This window comes from Camelus dromedarius, chromosome 5, assembly GCF_036321535.1.
Source record: "Camelus dromedarius isolate mCamDro1 chromosome 5, mCamDro1.pat, whole genome shotgun sequence".
In the NCBI taxonomy this organism is placed as follows: domain Eukaryota; kingdom Metazoa; phylum Chordata; class Mammalia; order Artiodactyla; family Camelidae; genus Camelus; species Camelus dromedarius.
In genome coordinates, this window is record NC_087440.1 from 51,867,827 (window position 1) to 51,883,383 (window position 15,557).

Below are 15,557 nucleotides of genomic sequence, written 5' to 3' on the forward strand. Positions count from 1 at the left end.
ATTTTCTTTGCCTTTGGAGAGACCTGTTAAGCATCCCTGGGAAAAGGTTTCTCTTTCATACTGCCTGGTCCCCATCTTCCTGGCACAGTTCCCTGGGCCCTGGGTCCTGGTGTGTGGTGAGCACAGGTTAAGGACTGGTAACTCTGCTGCTCAGGGCTCAGCACTGGGAGTCCTGCTGCAGGTCTTGCCCAGGTCTCATGCCCCAGTTAGCAACTGGCTTCTTGCCTTGTTCCTAGTAACCATGAACTGGGTACCAGTCCTGCTCAAAGCTTCCCTGCCACCAAGCTTTAACCCCAAATTTTGTAAGCTGTGTTCTCTCAGTTCTTCATTTTGAAATTCTTGACTCTTTCACTGGAATCCCATTCTTTTAGAAATGGGACCTTCTCTTGCTCTTCAGGGACTAAAGCCTGTTCTACACGTGCTGGGGAAATCTGCCACTTCCTGGGCTGTTCTCCAGACACCAGCTCCCCTGAGGCTGTGTCGGATCACTGTTGCCCACTCTTGAAGCTCCCTGATGCCGACTGCCTGACCTCACTGGAGAGCCTACCGTCAGACCTCGCTCCTCCCTCCACCCACCACCACCCTGAGGCTTGCTGGCCCTGTAGGTGGCCGTCTCCCCATGGCCTGCTTCTTGCTTCCTTCTGCTGGGTGCTGCCCATCTATCCAGCCTGCTCTCATGGGTAGTTGCCCTCCAAGGGGGCAATGAATGGGGTGTCAGATGTCTCCAGTGTCTCCAGGAGGACCAGTCCTTCTGCCAATAGGTCCCCAAACTCGTAATCAATTGATACTACTGTGTGAGGAGCAAAGTCTCTACAGCTGTTCAATTGCACAGTTTGCTTTAGAAGTTAAGACAAATCTTGTTTGTTTTCTGGAAGGTACAGATTCAATTTCCCATTTCAAAAATATATTCGCCTCTGCATGGTCGTCCTGGCCAGTCTGTCTAAAACTTCAACCCCCATCCCTAGTATTCCCCATCTGCTTTTCCTTATTTTTTTCCTTAGCACTTTTTACTAACATACTGCAAATTTTACTTACTGTTTATCCCTTCTGGTGGAGTATAAGCCTGAGGAGGACAGTGATTTTGATTTATTACGTCTGTACCCAGAGCACTTCCTGCGTAGAGAAGTCTCTCAAGAGTATAGGTGACATAAAGGGAGGAGTGAGCGGTGAAAGAAGGGATATGTCTGCTCCCCACGGGCCGGGCCACTGGCCCCCCAAGGCTGCGGGTACCCTGAGCCCCGTCCAGCGGGGGCCACCCTCCCAGCCTGTCCGTCACACCCTGGGAGCCTCTGGCTCTCCCCCGGCGCAGGACTCACCTTTAGCTTGTGCTCGTGCTCCTTGTTGACGCGGGCAAGCAGCTGGGCTTTCCGCCTGTTGAGGGCGTCGATGAGGGCGTCACACTGGGCCACCAGGCAGGCTTCGAACTCCACGCTGTTCTCCTGCACGAGAGGGCACAGCTCTCAGCTGCGAGGTGCCTGGGCGCCCGGGGCTGCTGGAGACAGCAGGGCTCCTGGGCATCTGCAGGGCCGCGGTCCTGCTGCAGGGAGGAGCCCTGTCCACCATGCACAGCTGCTTCTTGTAAACAATGGAATGAGTTTCACGCCACAGTGGTAGTGTTCCACTTTAAATTTAGATCCAAAGGGATAAATATTCTTTAATACATTTATTTTTTATCAAAAGGAAATCATCTCCTCTGTTTGAATTATATCAGGTAAAATCAAGTTTTAGTTTGTGGGGCTGAGCAGGAACCCTTTTGAGGGCTGGCCTATGCCCAGCTGTGCCTGGTGGGAGGTGGCGTGCGGAGAGGCTGGGCGTCTGAGGGAGCTGGGTATGGCTGAGGCACGAGAGACACAGAATCACTGAATTCAGGGGAAGAAAGAGGAAGGCGGATGGCAACGGCCTTCGATATTAAATAATAATCCAATGGCAGCAGAAATTTGTTAAGAATAATCACGGGCAAAAGCACTTGCTCTGTTCATTAAAGAAGCAAATAATAAGTGCAGGGAGGCAGTGAAGAACAGTCGGTATATGTAACAGGCATCTCTCGGCTGTGAAAGTCAGACCTGAACTAAGAGCTTGCTGGGGGCCAGTAACTATGTTCTAAATGGATTATAGCTTTCCCATGATGTTTACACTGAAAGCCGGGTCTAATTTTTTTACTTGATTTAAATCTATACGTGCTGTAGATATTTCCTTTAAGCAATTATAAGTATTTGTTAAAGATAATATTTTTGCTAAGTTACATCTGTAATTTTGATTCTCAAACTATAATCTGAAAAACAATTGTAATTTACAGCAAATGAAAGCTGAATACTCCTCACAGAGACACTAATGGCACTGAAAAAACAGCACTCAGCTGAGTAAACTGTGAACTTTTGGGGGCTGGAAAGGAAGGAAGAGCTTTGTCTATCAAATTTTAATTTGCTTCCAAAGTCATGAAGAATTGTGTCTCTTAATACAAGGATCTATGGATAGGTGTTAGGTCACTGTTTTCAAATGCTTTCAAAATTCCTCACATAAGGAGTGTATTTGTAATCACTTGAACAGTGACTTCTACAAATGTTCAGCTTTGGCTTTCACGGCAATTGCTTTTGAGCTCACAGAAGTCCCCTGGAAAACATCATTTAAGAGCTCTCTATGTCTCGAGCAGGGTAATGTCGGGAGGGAGAGGGCAGTTTCTCCGTGGAAGCTCTGATTCAGAGTAGAAAGAAAGCTTTGCTCTGATGAAGAGACGAGGTGCAGAGGCAGGCCCGGGGCTGCAGATTTTATGCCAGCAAAAGCAAAGAAGGGACCAATTGATAAACTCTATTGCTTTGGGAAAGAGAAGGAAGTGTACAACTGTTGGCTTATTAGGGAATCAAAAGTTTTAACATGGGCCAGCATGCCAAAAAAGGGCAAAGAAATCAGCGTGAGATGCTTCGGAAGGGCTGGCTTCCATTTAAAAAGCCACTTCTGCCTTGACATGGGTTACATATTAACTCAGAAAACCAATTTACTGGAGGCCAGAGCTAAGGTTATTTCTGTGAAGTGAACCTCAAAATATAAGAACAACAAACAGCGTGGAAGGTCACCATTTTAGCATCCCATGCAATTTATGGCTTCTCCCGTTCAGCTGCAGTAGAGAATTCACAAGCCCTCAAATGCTGGCTGATCTTTTGATTATCGTGTCCAGATAAAGCAATCTGAAATAATAGTCTCCAGGAGATTACAGCTGAAAAATATTTAAGTACCTAAGTAGAGGAGAAGCATTATTATGGGATAGGAAGGAAGGAAAAAAAGGAAGAAAAAAAGAGAAAATGCGATCTTTTTGTTACCATTAGATGAGATATACTTATTGTACAGTGCTTTGGGAACCTATAGAGTTTAAAAAACTCAACAGTCATGACTCTGAATTCACAAAGAAATGGGTGTCTTTCTATGCACAGCAGTAGAGAATTAAAAGCTCAGTGTGGAAGATAGGGACTATTCGGAAGGTAGGGTGGTGCGGCTTGTTGGGAAAATGTAACCCTCTCGAAAAGGGATATATCTGAAGTTGCTCTCTATGTGTGTTTATATGTATCAGATGAGATAAGGCAGAAAAAAATATATAGGAAATTCCCCACAACACATAAAAATATGAGAAGACAGAGATAGTTCCCCCACTACACAGTTACATCTTGACCCGTGCGGCTTGCCTTCAGTCTCAGGGGCTGCCAGTACCTGGATCTGCTGGACCATGTTGCGCAGCTGCACCAGGAACTCCTTGGCTTCCTTGGCCCTGTCCGACAGCCCGTTCAGCGCCTGGGAGAGCTGGCTCTGCAGAGACGAAGAAGGAAACCATGGAGTTACCATCGCATGAGGCAGCAACAAGGCCATGCAGGGTGGTTGTCATCCAAGACCCAAGAGTCCTCACTCTCCTCAGATTCCTCTTGTCTGAGCTGGGCCACTTGGCCAACATCTGTGCTTGAGGAGTCTGGCAATAACAGCGTCCAGGCTCCTTCCATTGGCTCCTGCAGAGTGTCCCCTCTGAAGCAGCGAAAACCTGTGGCCATTCCACTCAAAGACCCTTACCAGCTGATGTCTGCCTGGAATTTCCTCATCTCATTACTTAATGAATTCAGCAATAATTTATTTAATTTTAAATTTAAAAATCTATGAGTCAGACGATCTGATAATTAACAACATTATTTAGCCGAAAGAGCTACTGATCTGGGGTTGGGGCAGAAAGAATGAAGAGAGTCAAGAACAGGATGAGGAAAGGGAGGGGGCGAGCATGTATGATGCTCTGGGACCACTTAAATGTCATGACAGACACAAAGGGCAGGATGACGTTCCTCCCCATCAATGTCCTTTTCCTTCTCCCGAGTGCAGCCCTGCTGCGCTAGCTCCTCTCCACACCAGCCTCCCAAAGCAACATGTTCTCTCTTTCTGGTTTCCCACACCGCCCCATCCATGTGGGGAAGCAGTCCTGCTGGGAGGGTGCGGCAGGGGACACATGTCCAGGTAAGCACTTGCTTTCCCAGCCTCCTTGCCTGGCGCATGGGACACACTGCTAATTGATGAGACCAAAGTGGAAACTGGTTGGGGGTGGAAGGTCTGAGAAAGCTTCTGCTTTTTCTGCTAACGTGGTTCCAGTGTGGCTGGTGCAGCCTCTTCCCTTTTGTTCCTGACTTGATGGCAGAGGTCTTGTGACCCTCATGAGGAAAAGGCCAACACAGTACAGGAGGAGGGGTGAAAGGAGAAAGTGCCTGGGTTACGATGGCATCTCTCAGCAGCTGAACCAACGCCTGAAGTCTCCTACCACCAGGCTTCTTGTCATGTGGAGAGAATGGCCTCCCAGTTACATCCCCGTACTGGAGTTTTCTATTACTTGCTGCCGTTAACATTGTACTTGATACAAAATTCCTTCTCCTGAGAGCCTGGGCAAGTCCTTCCATCCTTCCTGCAAATTACAGGACAAACTCCCTTTCCCACAACACCTTCTTTGAAAACTAAAGCCCATTCTCCTCCTTGCCAACACAACGCCTCATGCACTCCTTCCTTTCAGTAAAAGAATAGAATCTTACAATTATATGTCTTGGTCCTGTGGATGTTTTTCACTTATTTTTACATCATTAAATACGAAGTCGGGCACTGAATCACATTAAAAATGTGCGTACCATGTGCTTGGTGGAAGCACTGTGGGATGGCAGAGAAAGCATAGGCTTTGGAAAGGTTCAAATTCTGGCCCCTTCTTAAGCAGGCCCTTGAGAAAGTCCCAGTGGACCCAATGAAAAAAGTGGGAATAATAATACCTTGTTAGTTGCATTACTGTGAGGGTTCAATGCATTCATCAGTGTGAAAGCTCCTGCTAGTAACGGACAGTCGTTAAGGGAAGCATTCCAAATTCCTAAATGCTGCCAGTTACTGGCTGTTCATACCTTACACATAGTTTTATGTCTCCATAAATGAGAAGAATACTACTCCTCTTGGGTGCTGTGGGCATCTCATGAGACACTGTATCTAAAGCCCAGAACCCTGCTGGCACATGGTGCAGGCTTAACACACATCTGCTGTTGTTGACTCTTATTCGCCTTCTTCCTTCCTGCTCACACACCTGCAGACTGATGTGGGGGATGGGGTCTGTAGGGCAGATTGCTGGTACAAGATCTGTTGGAAAATACCCTTCATCACTTGTGCTTTGATGGATGTACTCTGGGAGGCTAGACCAATACAGCTGAGGAAGGGAAAGCACAATCAGCCCACAGTTGCTTAAAGGGCTACTCAGTTATTTATTACTAGGTCCCAGGTGCACTACAATTTGGGGTAAAAGTTTTCTCCTCAAGACCTTTCGCAGGAGCCCAAGGGATGGAAGAGGGAAAGAGGGTCTCATTTGGAAGAGTGGGCAGTAGAATGAAGACATATCCTAAAGAGAAATTTTGTTCCTGCGGCTTTAGAACACATACTCCCTCTTTTCCTGAATGAGTCAGAGTTCGCTGGGCTACCAGTTTTCTTCCCCATTTGATCGTAACCTACACCTTAGTAACCACATTGGAGGTTTACGTAGAGAAACCAAATTCATTCAGCTACACAGAACCGGAGCTACCTGATTTCTTGTATTCCAGCCTTGCAATTATCTGTGTCTGTATAATGCAAGTTATACCTGACACCCAATAAGGATTATTGACCAGGTGCTGCTATATACTTAGAAAAAAATTATACTATAGTAGATAAAGAGTGCTGGCCTCATCCACTCCCTAGATTTTATATAGCAAAGCAGTAAGTAAACTGCAAAACTCAATTTATTTGCAGATTTCCTCCCTTTGTGTCTATGTTCAGCCTTCTACCTGGCTAATAATTGTGCTGGTATTTGATAAACAACTGCACTATAAGATAAAGATCTAGAAACCTTTCTCTTAAGTTTTGTCACTTTGTAGAAACTGAGCAGGAGACAGTCTTGGAAACTGTTTATCACTAGAAAATGCCCTTCTTGTGAGGATTTATATGTGCATTGCTTTTATTGGACAGTCTTTTGATCACATTTATAAGCTACATCTGATATAGGAGAACATTATTATTGATTGATTTTGTTTCCCAGAAGAATTTAAATTCCTGCTATATGTTAGCAGAAATGTTCTGTATTCAGCACCACAGACCAGTCCTGTGAATTTATACGAGATACAAATATTTAGTGTGTGTTTTCGTTACAGCATCCTTGGCGGTACGTGTAGCCATTAGAAGATGTTTATAATGCCTAAGCAATGACATTCTGATTTCTTGGATGTTTGTTTTCCAATTTACTGAAAAGGTGTCATGATCCAAAAGTGAACAGGAGTGGGAAAATGATGTAGCCAAAGCAGCGCTGACAGATTTCCAGTCCAGAGCTCAGAGCATGCTCAGAATAACTGAAATTGCCTGGAAAGATGACAAGTTGTTCGGAGCTTGAAGGAGAAAAACAAAGAACTCTGCCTCCTGCCTACCTTTTCTCCCTCCAACTGTTTTTCCCCTCCAATTTCCACCCTTTTCTGGCTCCCCTAGCCTCCCAAAGGAGCGCATATGATAAGAGATCGGTCCCCTGTGGAGGGTGTTTCAGAACCACAATTATTTAGGCTCAGCAAACGGGTAACGAATTCAGTCTGTCCTAACCAACCCCCTCTGTGCCTCTGTATCCTCCTAGCTGCCGCACCTTCCCAGACAGGCCAAGTCTCCTTTCCTTTCCCTGCTGTGAACATTACTCATCTGTCATTTCCCCCTCAATTTACTACGAATATTGGATGGAGACAAATTGGGACAAATGAAAGGAAGCTTCCTGGCTGTCTGAGATTTGAAGTTACAGGCACCAGATGGGTCAAAAAGGATCAGCCAAAGAATTGGTACAAAATAGATGAGGCAGCAAATATGCAACAGCAGCTTGATGGCCCCGAAAATGACCATGCTGCCTCCCTGGGCAGCTCCGACAAGTGCTCGCCACTCAGGACTGTGGCCCACGCCTCCCCCTTCCCAGGTACCAAGGGCAGCACGAAACACAGAAGAAAAGTGACAATTGACGCAATGTGATTCTGAAGAAAGCCCCTCCCATCCCCCAGGAGAGTAACACTCTTTCTCAAAGAAATGCTGATTTTTGAGTCTCACTACATTATTGACATTATATGATTAAAAACTAAAAGCAAGAAATAATTACAACATATTGGTCATTTCTTATGAGCCAGGAATTCTGATGTGTGCTTTTAATCCCAATCTCCAGCCTACCATTTTGCAGAGGCTCAGAGGTATGGATATTCCTGAGTTCAGGTTTTACCACTCACATACACAAGAGCCAGAACACAAACCCTCATCTGATTCCAAAGTTGTGCTCTTGCTTCGGCCTCCCGAGAAGAGAATTCCTTCCTTGCCCGCACAGGAGGAAACAGAAACAACCCATGATGAGAGCATGTTAACACCCAAGAAGGTGAGTTAATGAGGGGATTAGGATTATGGGGGAATGTGATTATGCTTAACAGTCAGATAATATATAATCCTTAGTATGGCTAGTCACCCTATGGGTCAGTCAACTTTCTTCCTGCATAAAGTTTTCTAGTGAATTTTATTTTATTTTTCATATCACTTTATTTATTTTTATTTTATTAAAAATTTTTTTTGGTGGTGGGGGGAGGTAATTAGGTTTATGTATTTATTTTTTAATGGAGGTACTAGGGATTGAACCCAGGACCTCATTCATGCTAGGCACACACTCTACCACTGAGCTATATACTACCTCCTTCACTGAATTTTAAAAGGATCCCTGTCAGAGAGGAGTCTCATAGGAGAGGGCCAGAGGCTTTGGGTTGGGGTCCAATGCTGGCTTTATCACCTACTGATGTGAGATCTTGGGCAGGGACTGGGCTGAGTGTGGAATGAGATTAAGGAATGAGAATTCACAGAGTGACCAGTACCTGGGGAACCTTCAAGCTGAGCTGCCCAAGGGGCCTGATTCTCCTTCTAGCTAAAACTTCTATTTTTCCTGTCTGTACCTTCCCTGCCCCCATGAAGGGCTCTTTCCTCTGGCTTCTCTGTTGGTGGAAGATCCTGGATCTATTGTAGCCTCAGCTCACTGTAGGTAGCTGGGTGAGAGGCTGGGCTGCCTGGAGACGCCACCCTGTCCCTTAGCCTAACAGCAGGGCTGGGGCAGTGAACATGCTGCGATTTGCAAACTGAGTAGCTGGGTTGGGAACTGAAACACACAAAATAGGGACAAGAGTATGCATGTGAGTGTGAGAGCATGTGAGTGTGTGTGTATGAGATAGCTCATCAGTGGAGTATGGGGAGGCTCTTGGCTTTGGAGGAGGTTTGTATCCGCGGAGTCTTATAGGTAGGGCCTTGGTTCACTAAAGTGCTGCTTATTGCTAATTGGTTGTGACAAAGATTCTCTCCTTGACCAAACTCTAGCCAGGCTCCTCTGAGCCCTCTTCTTGATTTTATAGGCCTCAACTGTGGCCTGTAAGACTTGAATAAACACTAACATAATCTTAACAGCTCAAGTCTTAACAGCTCAAGACTGCATCCCTCTTGCGTGACCCTAGTCCCCTTAAAGTGTCTGTCTGAGAAAACTCAAGGCTGACTAAAAAATTTACTGTTGTTGTAGCCAACATGTGAAGACAGGAACCCCCACCCCCACCCTTCCCAGTCTCTGTGGGAAGGTGGGAGCCTATCCTCAGTAAGCACCAGTTAATAAACTCAGATGTGTTTCACACACCAACCCCCTTCCCACTTTATAATTTTTCACATTCTTGACTCTACTGAGCCCCTGCTCACCCCTTCCCTACTCCTTCATTCTCTCTTTAAAATGTCCAATCACCTCTGTGCAATTCAAAGTTGAGTTTAGTTCACCTTGGACTCTTTCCCCTACTGCAACAGTATATTACAGATTAAAACCTGTCCTCACCCCTTTAACTAGTGTCCGGCTTTGTTTTGCTTTGACAGCAGCTGGCCCTGGCTCTGACCCTTCAGCAGGCCAGGTTAAGCTTTAAGGATGAGTAAGGAAGCACATCAGCAGCAGACCCAGACCCCCTGGCCTGAGTGGGCACGTCTCTCACAGTCTCACCATTTCAATTGTGAGCCTGACCCAAAAGCTATGTGGAGGACAGAAAGAAGGAAGACTTCATGCATTTTTAATCTAATACACAGTTACATATAATCCCCTTCCCCATTTCCCAGTGCTACCTCCATACACAAGCACACAGACGTTCACACCAAAAGCTAGCGCCATTTACTCTCTTCTCTATAATGATTCAAATCCAAATATTCTGCTCAGCCACTCTTTAAGCCATAAACATGTACCAGAAATGCCATTATTTCATCAGATAGTAGCAATTAAAAGAGACAGGGCAATGGGGACTGATATGGCATTGAGGTTAAGAGGATGGACTTTAAAGTCAGATGGACTTGGGTTTTTTTTTTTTTTTTTGACATATAAATGTACAACACTGTGTAAGTTACAGATGTACAATATAATGATTTACAATTTTTAAAGGTTGTACTTCACTTATAGTTGTTATAAAATACTGGCTATGTTCCCTGTGTTGTACAATGTGTCATTGTAGCTTATTTTATACATAGTAGTTTGTATCTACTAATCCCCCACCCCTAGATTGCCTTGCCCTCCTTCCCTCTCCCCACTGGTAACCACTAGTTTGTTCTCTATATCTGTGGATCTTTCTTTTTTTTTTTTTTTAAACATTCACTAGTTTGTTGTATTTTTTAGAATCCACATCTAAGTGACATCATACAGTATTTGTCTTTTTCTGTCTGACTTATTTCACTTAGCATAACACCTTCCAAGTCCATCCATGTTGTTGTAAATGGCAAAATTTCTTTCTTTTTTATGGCTGAATATATAGATTGCTTATATATACCACATCTTCTTTATCCATTCATCTGTTGATGGACACTTACATTGCTTCCATATTTTGGCAATTGTAAATAATGCTGATAATGAACATTGGGGTGCATGTATCTTTTTTCCATTTTTTTCCATTTTTTTAATTGAGTAATAGTTATTTTACAATGTTGTGTCAAATTCTAGTGTAGAGCACAATTTTTCAGTCATTCATGAACATATATATATTCATTGTCACATTTTTTTTTCGCTATGAGCTACCACAAGATCTTGTATATTTTTCCCTGTGCTATACAGTATAATCTTGTTTATCTATTCTGCATTTTAAAATCCCAGTCTGTCCCTTCCCACCCCCTGCCCCCTTGGCAACCACAAGTTTGTGTTCTATGTCTATGAGTCTGTTTCTGTTTTGTATTTATGTTTTGTTTTGTTTTTAGATTCCTCATATAGCGTTCTCATGTGGTATTTTTCTTTCTCTTTCTGGCTTACTTCACTTAGAATGACATTCTCCAGGAAGACCCATGTTGCTGCAAATGGCGTTATGTTGTCAGTTTTTGTGGCTGAATAGTATTCCATTATATAAATATACCACATCTTCTTTATTCAGTCATCTGTTGATGGACATCTAGGCTGCTTCCATGTCTTGGCTATTGTAAATAGTGTTGCTATGAACACTGGGGTGCAGGTGTCATTTTAAAGTAGGGTTCCTTCTGGATATATGCCCAGGAGTGGGATTCCTGGGTCATATGGTAAGTGTATTCCTAGTCTTTTGAGGAATCTCGGGGTGCATATATCTTTTTGAATTAATGTTTTTGTTTTTGTTTGGATATATACCCAAGAGTGAAATTTCTGGATCATATGGTAGTTCTATTTTCAGTTTCTGGAGAAACTTTCATACTGTTTTCCACAGTGGTTGCACCAATTTACATTCCCTCCAACAATGTACAAGGGTTCCCTTTTCTCCACATACTTGCCAACACTTGTTATTTGTGTTCTCTTTGATGATAGTCATTCTGCCAAGTGCAAGGTGATATCTCATTGTGGTTTTGATTTGAATTTTCCTGATGATTAGCTATGTTGAGTATCTTTTCATGTGCCTGTTGGCCATTGGACTTCCTCTTTGGAAAACTGTCTATTCAGGTCTTCAGCCTATTTTTTAATTGGGTTGTTTGTTTTTTGATGTTGAACTCTATGAACTGTTTACATATTTTTGATATTAACCCCTTGTCAGCCATATCATTTGAAAATATTTTCTCCCATTCAGTAGGTTATCTTTTCATTTTGTTGATGGCTTCCTTTCCTGTGTAAAAGCTTCTAAGTTTAATTAGGTCCCATTTGTTTATTTTCACTTTTATTTCCTTTACTTTAGGAGACATATCCAAAAAATATTGCTACAATTTATGTCAAAGAGTTTTCTGTCTATGTTTTCCTCCAGGAGTTTTATGGCTTCAGGTCTTACATTTAGGTCTTTAATCCATTTTGAGTTTATTTTTGTATATTGTTGTAATTTCATTTTTTTACATGCAGCTGTCTAGTTTTCCCAGCATCACTTATTGAAGAGACTGTCTTTTCTCCATTGTATATTCTTGCCTCCTTTGCAGATGGACTTGAGTTTAACTCCTAGCCTTTTATTAGCTGTGTGACCATGGATGCTACCTAATCACAGTGCATACTGTGGTGCTCTGCCCAGATTCCCTTTCATGGCTGATGCATCCTTATTGCAGCTGGGTATAGTCACTGTTGATAGATTAAACTAGGAATTGCTCTTGGCCATAGGAAACTGAATTGCTCAAGGCTATGCCCACTTCCAGGGGTATTCCATGGCTAGGGACTGGCTAGAAGCCCCTTGCCTTGATTTGAGAAAAATCCTGAAGGGCCATCCCAGCTCTGGAACTCCCTGCAGGATTGGCTAAAGCCCATTCAGGTCACCACCTCCCTCTGCTCAGTCCTGGCCATCTCACTTCCTTGTAGGTGGGTCTACTGAGACCACTGAGCAACTAACCATCCCTACGCAACTCTCTGAATCTGTGTCCAGGGAACCCCCATTTATAATACAATTTTCTAGGCTTTAGTTTCCTCAACTTCAGCATGAGGATAATAACAGTATCTGCATCAATGAACTCTGGTGAGGATTATATGACATTATGTATATAAAGTTCTTCTATACAATGCCTGGCATATTGTAAGCACTTAATAAGTAGTATTGTTTATACAGTAAGATACATATATATACATAAATCATTAAAACCCTATTGTCATACCACATGTCCCAGTTTGGGGTTTGGTCATTATAATTATCCAGACAGTGGGGTATGCTGTTGTATTGTTTGTTCCCTCCCCATCTTTGCCCAGGACTTGGAGCTCCTCCTGTAGATAGAGCATGTGTCTCTGTCCCATTGTCCTACTTGGCCATGTGATTTGCTTTAGCCTAAAAAGTCACTGAGATTTTCTGCCAGCTCTTTTGTTCTCTCCTTTTGTCACACAAATCCAGGGATGTATTGATAAACTCTCTCTCAAGAAACAAAAACAACAAACAAACAAATTTTGATTTGTAGTGTTTGGCAATTTCCATGGTGTAAATAACACAGTTGATTTTAGGCCACCAACATGGCACTACTGAACAGAGTTGGGAAGAGATGTATACCATCAACTCTTTTGAGCTGTGGGCTGGTATGAGCCAGGTCAGCATGCCAGAGGGCATATTCCACACAGTGGCTCTAGGCCTCAGAAAAAAGACATGTAGAATGGAATTTCCGACTGCTTCTTATGATATAATAAGAGCAAGAAATAAACTTTTGTTTTATAAGCTGCTGAGACTTGGATGGTTTTTTCTTACTGCAGCAAAACTGATTAATACAAGATAGGTATTATAATTTTCCCTTCATGACTTATTAATTTAATCTATAATCACGGAGTTTCACCATGGACCAGGTACAGTGATTCATGCTAAGGAAACAATGATAAAGAAAGTAGACACAATCCCTTCCCTCATGGAACCGCCATTACAGTGATTACAGTGAAACTACCACCATCCTGAGCTTAATAACGTCCATTTAAAAGTTCTCTCCCATAGGTGCCCTAATGAAGCAGAAGAAGACTGGAATATTTTAACAATTAACGGAAAAGTAGCTCCTCCAACTCTCAGGGAAAATGAGAAGTACTTGCTTTCCAAGTAAGACATAGCGAGTTCTGGCTGGAGTTTGAATTCCAGAAATACTCTGTACAGTCTTTATCCACCAAACTTCAGATATTCTCCATCTTAGACAGAAAACTCTTAAATGGGAGATGCAAATCAACATGGCAGGGTTTTTCAGCAATAAGATAGAGGAGCCACTTTTTGCCTCAGAGCAGAGCAAAAAAACAGTTACCTCACCCCAGTGTTCACAGTTTCTCAGGGAAAATTGATTTGCCATGTCTCTATGGCTTTTACTTAAAATGCTGGAAGCTGTGGAAGAATTTGTGCAGCCACTGTTGTGACTGAAGGCATGAAACTGTAATAAAGCAGCAGGCACACAGGCTGGAAGGTCAACACCACTCTGCCCAAGGCTCCGGCAGACAGCATGCCTTTCTATGGATAGTCTAAACCATGATGTGTGTGTTGTTAGGCAGTTACTAAGTTTTTATAGCTGAGGATCAAAAAACATGCCTTCTTTGGGCTAAGCCTTTGTGTAAATATTGGATTTTACATCCCAGAGATGAACCATAGGACAGATCTCCTTTGTGTGTATGTTGCCTTTTCTCTCAGGAGAATTCTAGGGCCCCAACTGGCAGGTCTGAGTCCTTTCCCAGAAAGCTCTTTTCTCTCTGGATCCCCCCGGCTGCCTTCACATTCACACGGGCCTGTCATGTTCTTCCAGGTGGTATAGCACTCCACTTTGTCTGCTACTACCAGGGGACAGTTTTAAGACAAGCAAAACAGATTTGAGATCTATGAATTTTCAGTTCTCTGTAGTATTTAAATGCCCCATATAGTAGAAACTCCCAGTTCTACAATAAGGGGTTTTCACTAAATAGTTTAAAACATGCTCTTAGAAATATATATGAAAAGGTTAAAAAAAAATCACTGAACTATTTTTCGTATAGAAATGCTTTGTGTTTTTTCAGAGACTTCAGTGTCCAAAACAGGAACGACTTCTTATTTATCCCTTCAAGTTTCTGATGAGGAGAACTGGTGAGAGTAAGACTTTATTTGTCTTAAGAAATAGATTTTCCCATCTTTATTTCGAAGGCAGAACATGCTCATTTCAGAAAAATCAGAAAATAAAAAGACTTAGAAGAGAAAAAGAAAACCCTCAATCTCACCAGAGACACACTGCTACTAGCCTTGATAATTAACCCTTGATGTTTATATTTTGACATTTTGTATACACTTATAGTCAAATATGTATGTCTCCATATAATGCATGTCAACAAAACTGAGATCATGTCATATACCCATTGTTGTCTTGGAATCTGCCCCTTTCACTTAACACACTCTAAATATTTTTTCCATCTGACTAGATATGCTACTGCCTATCCAACTATATAGTAACCACACGACACTTTGATAACATTTACTATGTGGTAGGCACTGCTTACAAATCTTTACACATATTAACTCCTTTATATTTCACAAAATAACCCAGCAAAAGTGGGAAATATTATTATTCATATTTTTATAGGTTATAGAATGAAGGCAAGGGAGGTTAAGTGGTCCAAAGCCACAAAGCTGTTAAGGAGCAGAGCAGGGAAGCCTGTGGCCAGAATCTACACTGTTCACTGATAAACTGTAGGGTAGCCTATTGTGTAGGTGCATTGTAATTTATTTAACTAACCTCCTAGTTTAGGATATTTAGTTTGTTTTCATCTTGTTGCAAAGAGCTGAAATGAAATTCATGTAGGAAATATTTGAACACATTTTTGATTATTCCCATTTCCAAAAGTAAAATTGCCTGATCAGCAAACTTTCACATTTAGGGGGTTTTGAAAATCATATTGTCCCTAGGTGATCATCTAATATACACTCCTGCTGAAGGTGATATATAGGCAAGTATTCTTGCCTATATAACTCACTCCAAATATTATCATTTATATTTATTTTTGTAATCATAAGCAAAAAATGGAATCTCATTTTTAAATTTTGCATTTTAAAATTACCAAGGTTAGGGGGTGGGGTGAGTTTTTTTTCAAAAGCATCTTATTGATCTTTCCCTAGTTAAGGTGTCAGCTCCCACTGGTATTATTT

At 42.6% G+C, this 15,557-nt stretch overlaps 1 protein-coding gene across 7 annotated transcripts in view; it reads right to left on the reverse strand.

Moving 5' to 3' along the window:
* Positions 1–15,557, reverse strand: part of TRIM9 (tripartite motif containing 9) — a 103,808-nt gene that overhangs the window by 45,270 nt on the left and 42,981 nt on the right. For all 7 annotated transcript variants that reach the window (XM_010982910.3, XM_064485951.1, XM_064485954.1 and 4 more), the window contains exons 2-3: positions 3,700–3,795; positions 1,317–1,439 (exon numbers count right to left, since the gene is read on the reverse strand). In XM_010982910.3, coding sequence (XP_010981212.2) covers positions 1,317–1,439; positions 3,700–3,795 — 219 coding nt within the window. The remainder of the gene's footprint in view (positions 1–1,316; positions 1,440–3,699; positions 3,796–15,557) is intronic.